We start from the raw sequence: 8,387 nt of genomic DNA on the forward strand, positions 1-8,387 counted from the left end.
TCCCATCACACAGCTCAGAAAATATTAAAACACTAATGGACGTTGCTGCAGCATCAGGGATGAAAAGCTACTGCTCACTGGCTTTGACTTAAAGCAGTAGCTTAAATGAGCAAGAAATCATAGAATTAAAGACAAAGCCCGAGTGCTAAACTGTCAATGTGTACCACAGGCCAGGATCCCAGATTTCTTACCATGCACCAACGTGTCTCTAACCCCGGACCCTGCTGGGCAGCAGTGATGGTCTCGCTGGGGGACTGTGGAGGGGGAGGAAAAAGAAAACCCCAACAACCCCAAACAAGCCAGCAAATGAAACTACCTGGCGTGTTTTTTTCCGCCTTGGAGACACATACTTCTCCGAGGCAGAAGCTTTTAGGGGTAACATTCCCAAATCACTCGAAGGTGCCGGCCCATCCTTTCTTATTGGTTGCTATGGTGAGAGATGACGGAGCCCCAGCCGGGTATAATATGAGGCAGTGCGCAGGGGAGGCATTTAGCAGAGGCAGGAGGGAGGTGAGCGGTGGGAAGAGGGGAAGGCGCTGCCTGTCTCTGGCCACGCTGTTCACCGGCACCGACGGGCCACCGTGGACCTGCCCGGGGAGGTAAGCGGCTGCCCACAGCTCTGGGAGGGCTCAGCGATGGGCGTGGGTGCTGTTCTGCTCTTCACATGAGAGTGGTTAAAGTAGACGTTAAGATGGGCTGATCCTCGAGTGAATTAAAGGAGAGTTAGTTATAGTCAACGAGAGAGGAAGAAGGGAAAAACGAAACCGGCTCTATTGCATGGGGCTCTTGCTCAGAGCACTCGGCCAGCTGGGAGACAGAACCCTGCAATGAGGCTCGGAGAGCACTTTGGGGATCTAAAGGAGTAATGTACTGAAGTGATTTGTGGCTGTTGCTTAAAAGTAATTTGTTAGCGGTCAGTGTCTTTTATCTGGGGGAGAGCTTTATGCTTATTATTTATATATTTGTATTTCCCTAAAGGCATTGATTTTATAGTTCACCAACCTTCAGATTTCACATTTAAGATCCTGATATTACAGCATGAGATGCTGCAGGAACAGAAAGAGTTCATACTCTGTTAAGCAACAAGTAAGGTACAGAAAATGCAGCAACAACTTAAACCAGTGAATTAATCATTATGCAGCTTTTTGAATGGCATTTAAAATCAAAATATTTACTGGCAGCTTCACAAGGCAAGTTGGAGCTAGTTTAATGATCAGTTATGTTAACCACACTTGCAGTATCCTTTCTATTCCATGGGAAACAAAAAAGCTAAAAAAAGCTTCCTATTTAGACAATTAGTGAGAAAGAAGAGATGTTTTAAAAATCTAACTGGAGCATAAAGTATGTCCTATGTCTCAGTTGTTTTTTTTTTCTTTATGAAGCAAAGTAACATGGTAGTCTGGGCGCCAGCAGGATTTATCTGTTGTAATTTTAGCCATCCAAGACCTAGCATCCAATCTAAGCTAGCCAGGCATAGTCCCGAGTCCAATCTAAGGGCCAGTAAAGCCGGTGGAAAGACTTCACTGATGTCAGTGGCCTTGGAGCCTGTACACGAATCGGGAAACTCAGCCTCACCTTGCATCTGGTTTCAGGGGTACGATGAACATCGCAGTGCACAACGTCACTTACACCAGCGCCACCGTCTCCTGGGCCATGAGCAACCCCTGTCCAGAGAACTACTACCACGTCATGTACCGCCCCAACTGGAACAGCGTCTTTGCCGGCTATTTACGCCAAAACTTCCACCGTGAGGAGCGAGTTCCTCACCCTCTCAGCTCCCTTGTCCTCCATCGACTCACGCCATCCACCATCTACGTGCTCTGCATCACGTGCAAGAACTCTTACCCCTCTGGCAACCACTGCACCACCTTCCACACTCTGGACAAACCCCCCCTGGTTTTCGGTAGCTCTAAGCATGAACCTACCACCTCCATGTGGATGGTGAGCAGCCTGCTGCTCCTCTGCTTCGTTGCTCTCCTGGCCTACGGCTGCCTGCAGTTCTGGTCTGCACGGTGCCACTGGGCTGCGAGGCTGAAACATCCCGAGGCCAGCCCCGAAGAAGCAGGCGAAGGGAGCAGCTCACCAGAGGGGCCACTGAATGACGGACTGAGAGAGGAGCTTCTGGAAGTCCCCATGACCACTGTGCTAAGGAGGAGCTCCAGTTTCCTGAGGGAGAGTCCCTATAGCTCCCCCCACAGCTTTTTTTCCTATAAAAACAGCGATGACAAAAGGGCCATCTTGCCGCAGCACAGCCTTCAGTGAGAGCAAAACAAAGGGAGAACCTCCTTAGAGGTTTGGTTTGTGCTGCTCTTTCCCAGCTCTTGCCAACATGACTGTCTGTGTGTCCATGGGGGCTGTTTGTCCCAGCGTAGAACATGAGGCAGGGACATGGGTTGTAGGGAGAAAGATTTTTGTCAAGTGACTAAACTATTCTCATTTGTTGAGGGTTTTTTAAAAAGAAACTAAGTCGGATCTCTGGGAGCGGCCAGGCTTGGCTGACTGTAGTGTTGTTAGCTCATCTGCATCAGTGCTGTAGGTTCACTTCAGAGTCATCAATCAATGTGCTCAAGAAATAAACTCCACTCAAGTAGTTTCACACTTGAGTGATCCTCCACTAGCATCACACCCCAAGCCCTTGTAAAGCCTGTATAAGCGGTCATCGCAGCCTGACAAAAGAGCTTTTTGTCAGTATTAAGTAGTCTATATTTGCACACAGAAGTATTTTAGTAATTCCCATTTTGAACTACAAAGGGGATTCCTGAAGTGGTACCTTCCCTGGGGAGGAGCCCTGCTTTGGAGCTCCAACTTGCTCTCCTCTCTGTGCGTTCAGATGGATGCAATTCGGTCTCAGTGCCAACACCGAGCACAGAGCGGTGTCAGCATCCCTGAACATAGGCGTGTTATGAAGAGTATAGGAAAGAATAGCAAAAGCACACTGAATCTGCTTCTTGCATGGCTTGGCTTTTTGGTTGCACACAGCAACGTGGCCCTGCACGTGTGTACCTGCCCCTCCGTTAATGAACTAGTTTTTGCATTTCTTTCTTCCTAAATAAATACTTCCAAAATCCACCCCTTCTGGCTGTTGTGGCTCATTTACTGACCTTGGATCCGTAGAGGTAATATGGCTGAACATTGGCTGGCTTGTCCCGCTGAGGTTCCTGTGTGAATGGGATTGCTGTCCTCACAAACCTGTGGCAGGCCATGGGAGACAGGGAGGAGAGTGGTCACAGATGTGGCATGGTCTGGGATGAACTGCAGTTGCAGGCTAGTTAGCAATTCATCACCCGAGCTACATGAACTGGAACGCAAACTCCTGCCCCAATCCATTGGTTGTGTAAGCCATGACAGTTTAACCTACGAAAGGTGGGGTTTCTTCTTATTTGGGGCAGGCAAGAAACCCATATATGAGTAGCTACCGCAGCTCTGCTGCTCAGTAACTCGGCCTTCCAAACCAAACTAGCTCAGTTGCTTGCAATGACTGTCCAACTTCATTGCTTGAATTTGTTACTAATGTTTTCAAGGCCAAGGGGAGCTGGTGAGCTTTAACTTCATTTTAACTGTAACTGTTGCATCCCATAGGGAATGAAAACCTCAGTGCAATGCATATGAATTTTATATGGTAGGTTTGACAATCTGGAAAGACAGGTAGGGTCTCCAGGTGCCCCTGGCCTTGCTTTTTCTCCTCACCTGTTTGTGGATCCATTGTAGCAGTAGTTGGGCAGAAAGTCAAAGTTGAGCTCCCAGAAGACATGGAGGGTGATGCGCCCATAGGGCGCGGAGACATTGTGGTTGGCCTCCCGGAACATGGCATCAAAGCTGTCCAAAGTCATGTGCTTGCACAGCAACCTGTGAGTCAGGCGATTTATTTCCAAGAGCCACTCCAGCTCCTGCAGCACAGAAAGCAGCAGCAAATGCAACGTATTACCAAGATTACAATAGAAACAGCTGATTAATTGCCAGGAAAGTGATTTTATACGCACACCCACACAGAACTTTCCAGGTGAGGACGTAGCAAATGCTAAAGACATCAATTTAACTCAGTGGCCGAAGCCAATGGCAATTCTACTCAAGGGGTCCTGGTCCAGTATCTCCTAAACTGGCAGGAAGCAAAATTGATTTGTTCCTCACTGAGCACTGGCTGGCTTTCACATCAGAATCCTTCAAAGGTGGAAACTGGTAATTTTACACTACTTGACTCTGATGCTCCATATCAAAAATGATACCTCAGCCACCTTCATCCCACAGGGGGAATTAAAGTCAAGATTTCCTTCTCTGGACTGGACTCTCTTCTCCGCAAAATCTAACTGCTGACTGTCACCTTACAATTTACACAGATACTTAATGGTCCAATAATAATGCAATTAAAGCTGCCTAAATAGAAATAGTACAGACTCAGCAGCACAAAGGAGGATACATGGCTGGATAAAACCTACTGTAGGTGGGACTTGAAGCAGAAGACAGTTGACTGTGTATCCATAGCAGTGTATTATTCTCTCTATTTGTACTCTCAGTCAATAACATTTCTTACCACTATGGATGTCAGGTCCTCGCTCTCAAAGCGGCTAATGGCCTGGTCTAATGATTTGTACATCGCTGCTGAGATACGCTGGGTAATGAGCCTGTTCAGGTCAATTGATCTACCCAGCAACTGGGAAAAGAAGAGAAAACATTTGCACATTATATACAGATGGAGAAAAGGTACTTTTATCTTTTTTTAACAGACACAAATTAAAACCAAATATCCAAGTATGCTTAAATGTGAAAGTGGTGATGCAAACCACTCAGCTGAATTTGACATTACTTAAGAGGGAAGGAGGGAAATATGAAGTGTAACTAATTTTCCCCTCGGGCTCCATGCCCTGAGTGCACTTGTCAGAAACAAGTTCAACCCTTCTCATTCCAGCACTCTCCTTGACTAAGCCCAGCACTAGGGTGCCAGCCACCAACAAAAGAATAACAGACCAAGAGCACAGAGTACTGGAGTCTACTGCTTGCACTGTACCTGGACATGTCTCTGCTTGAGCAGCGTTTCATAGCGGTTGGATGGTGGGTATGGAATAATGACCCCATAATTCTTACATTCAGCCCGGAAACGTTTGTCCAATAAAACACTGGAAAAGGGAAGCAGTGTCAGGGAAAAAAAAGAAACATACACTATCAGCTTCTCCCTGGATCTTTCCCAGAGTTGTTTCCATCCTTCTTTTCATCTTGCTCTGAATGCCAAGAAATTTCCACACACTAACAACTCTGCTTTCACTACTAAATCAGAGAGTAGTGGTTGTTATATGGGGACTGCCATGCTGTTGTCCATTGTTCTCAGCTTTTATGGATAAAACATTCCAAAAGATAAAAGACTGAAAAGTTATCACTAGTGCCAGGTGCTGGCGTGCTCCCTCCTTGGAGATCTGCTGTGGGAACATTTGGTTGGTGACAGTGACTGTTCTCCTTTAAGGCTAAATGTGATCTAGAGACAAAACTCCTTGCAGAGTTACACAGAAGACTTGGTTCACCTTTGGGGACATGAGAGGAGGACTCTCATTAGAGTTCATCCACGTTCTTTGAATGGTTAGAAGGAAATGTCACGAAGGGCCTATATCCCACATGGGAGCAAGTGACTCTGCAGAAGTCCTACAGTCAGCTGGTCTGATGTGTGACCTAAGATACTGAGTACCCTTCTGGCCATTACGAGTCCTGCTGCTTTATTAGGGTGAGGACAAGTGCATGGTCCTGTTTCTTAGAGATGGGAGGTTTTCACTCCTTATCTGCCTGCTACACAAACAGAAGTCAAGCAAGGACGTGTCTTCAATAGGCTCGGTTTGCTTTTCTGCTGCTCTCACAAATTGTACTCAGACAGCTACTTAGGATGCCAATTATTATTTTTTCACTTTTAACTATTGCCACCATTAATTAACTTTCCCCATCTACACTGATCTGACATGGACAGCCAGCTCTGCGGGACAGGGATGATCTATTTTGTTATGTCTACCTGCAGTGGCTACTCCCTGAGGGGAACCTTTTGCTTAACAGCAAGTTGGATGCAGTGATATCATCGCTCATCACCAGCAGTCGGGTTCTCCTACCTGCCAGCCATTGCTTTATAATAGGCAAAGATCTGATCTGCCAGCTTGTACACAAATTGATCAAAGCACAAATTCACCTGGGGGAGAAAAAACAAGACATCATGAGGGTATCACCAGCACAGAGCAGCTCCTTCCTACGCATGCAAGATCAATATGACCCAACATAGAGCTCTAATGAAACTTCTCAGTCTGATGGAATATTTTTTTCAGGAGATCCCGATAACAAATTCACTGAACTGGTGGGCGGGACTGTCAAACACGGCAGTGTGATCCCAGTGAGCTCTTTCCATGCAATACAGATGAAGAAAACTTACTTCAGCTTCAATTTCATCGTATAGGAACTGCTTTTTGAACTTGGTCAAGGCATAGTATGCGCTGTCATTATAGAGGTCCAAGGGGTACAGTACATACCTGAGGGCAAGAAGACAGATTATGTCTTAAATTAACTTTGGAGCATATAAGCAGAAATGGCAGACACTGCATGTGCCCTGCTGAATGCAAAAACTGGCTTTTCTCTGACTTCACTCTTATCACCTCCACTCCCTCCAGCCCCTCAAATACTCCCTCTCGCTCCTTGCGTCCTGCTGGAAGCAGCTAGAACAGATCTCGATTTGAGGTAACTGTGACTTGTTCAATCAACACTTGCACTTTCTCTGCCCTTAAAAAAGCTTTCATCCTGCCTTCGCTCCACAGAGTGCTCTGACAATGGCTGTAAAATGGAAGCCAAAGTTTCCCTAATGAGGAAGATATTATGAACATAATTACACTTGCATAACAGCAATTCCTCTCATCATTTATCATGTATATAAAAAAAAAAAAAAGTGTTTAGGTGCCTTAGCCAGGGCCCACATCCCGTTGGTTGCACATGCTGTCTGACTGCTGCATGCAGATGACGGTACCACCAAGCTGTGCCCACATCTAAGTAGAGCAGTTGCCAACTGCTGATTTATGATGCATAAGTAAGTGCCAGTGCCAGGAAGCTGCCTGTGTGCGTCTGCTAACGAGGTATTCATACAGTACACATTCATGTGACAGCAAGTCAAGAAACATCTATTTTCCCTCCCACGTCAAAAAAATTGTTCATCACCAGCCTACCCTTCTCCAAAACAAAATCCCAAGCCCCAGAGCATGCACAGTCCCACCACAGCCCATCAGCTCTTACTCCATCATGGAGGGTTCTTTGGTTTCCAGAATATGGTCCGTGAGGATCCAGGGCATGGACATCTCGATGGGAAACTGGATGCGACGGCCCATGGTCAGCTCCAGGAAGAATTCCCGGAACCAGAGCTGGGACAGGTCGCAACACTGCTGCAGTGCTTCTGAAACGTAGAGGAGATCCTCCCCAGTGGGAGGCCACCCGTGTTATCCCCATGGGGACGGCAGTGAGGGAAGAGCACAGGAGGCAGCTGCCGCAGCCTCATATTGGACTGGTTTTGGGTAGGGAACACGTTCCTAGGATGTCTCTTTTCAAACCCAGACCATGTCCATGATGTCTGAGCACTTTGTAATGGAAGAAGAAAGAAGGGATCGTTCCTTTTGCTCTAGAGCTCCAGGAAGAACATTTCAATGGCTCAGAGTTACTCTGAAGATTTCTTCTGTGCCCAGTAGCTCAGAAGTTTGTCTGGGGCAAAACGTCTCCAGTCCTAGAAAATAAACTACCACCCATGGCTATTTGCTATTGCTGACTCATTCCTGTTCACATAACGATTACTACCTAGAAACATGCCTGAATCAAGCAGAAGTAGGACATTTGGGAAAAATCAAGGAAAATCTTCTGCATATGAGAAACAAAGCTGATCTACCTTTGCCTTTCTGAGCATGCAAGAGTTGGATTCAAGCTTCCCCCTGCCATAACCTCACCACTGATGTTGAGAAGGTGGGTGAAGAAGAAAGACTGCTTGTGGAACTCCTCAATGGCCAAGACTATTGGCCCATCCAAGCTGCTCCTCAGAGTCTTCTTTGAGCCACTCTTGTCTGCTATGAGGGACTCCAGCATGGTCCGCACCATGTAAAGCTTTGGAAGAAAGTTGACATGCAGTTACCACTCTCCAGTGAGACATCACCACACACAGCCATGGTACTCTACAACAAGAAAGAACACTTCTCCTGGGTGGCTACTCCTCTCTGCACCCATAAGGCACTATCTGTCTGAGCTAGAAATAATTGGGAATCATACAACAAATGAGGCACCAAAGAAACATTTAACACACAATAGTATGAAGACTTTGCAGAATAGCCCACAGAAACAGCTGCTAATCCACAGGGTGGGAGACTCCTACATGGCTATAAGATCATTAATTCCCTACA

General features: G+C 46.5%; 2 protein-coding genes across 2 annotated transcripts in view; one reads left to right on the plus strand and one right to left on the minus strand.

Moving 5' to 3' along the window:
- Positions 1 to 1,596: 1,596 nt before the first annotated feature.
- On the plus strand, positions 1,597 to 2,262 carry LOC104618670 (fibronectin type III domain-containing protein 9-like). Its single transcript, XM_010284323.1, has one exon. The coding sequence runs from the start codon at positions 1,600 to 1,602 to the stop codon at positions 2,260 to 2,262; it is 663 nt and encodes a 220-aa protein (XP_010282625.1). The 5' UTR covers positions 1,597 to 1,599.
- An 827-nt stretch (positions 2,263 to 3,089) lies between these two features.
- The window catches only part of LOC104618679 (cytoplasmic FMR1-interacting protein 2), a 24,717-nt gene continuing 19,419 nt past the window's right edge, over positions 3,090 to 8,387 (minus strand). Inside the window, exons 15-22 of the mRNA XM_010284335.1 lie at positions 7,941 to 8,096; positions 7,243 to 7,399; positions 6,395 to 6,491; positions 6,081 to 6,157; positions 5,003 to 5,111; positions 4,529 to 4,648; positions 3,688 to 3,887; positions 3,090 to 3,189 (exon numbers count right to left, since the gene is read on the minus strand). Of these exons, the coding sequence (XP_010282637.1) occupies positions 3,090 to 3,189; positions 3,688 to 3,887; positions 4,529 to 4,648; positions 5,003 to 5,111; positions 6,081 to 6,157; positions 6,395 to 6,491; positions 7,243 to 7,399; positions 7,941 to 8,096 (1,016 nt within the window). The remainder of the gene's footprint in view (positions 3,190 to 3,687; positions 3,888 to 4,528; positions 4,649 to 5,002; positions 5,112 to 6,080; positions 6,158 to 6,394; positions 6,492 to 7,242; positions 7,400 to 7,940; positions 8,097 to 8,387) is intronic.

This window comes from Phaethon lepturus, unplaced genomic scaffold, assembly GCF_000687285.1.
Source record: "Phaethon lepturus isolate BGI_N335 unplaced genomic scaffold, ASM68728v1 scaffold23860, whole genome shotgun sequence".
NCBI classification, from domain to species: domain Eukaryota; kingdom Metazoa; phylum Chordata; class Aves; order Phaethontiformes; family Phaethontidae; genus Phaethon; species Phaethon lepturus.

What these genes read in the sequence shown, in the direction of transcription:
- LOC104618670 (XM_010284323.1), top strand. Translation starts at nt 1,600, where the DNA reads ATGAACATCGCAGTGCACAACGTCACTTACACCAGCGCCACCGTCTCC.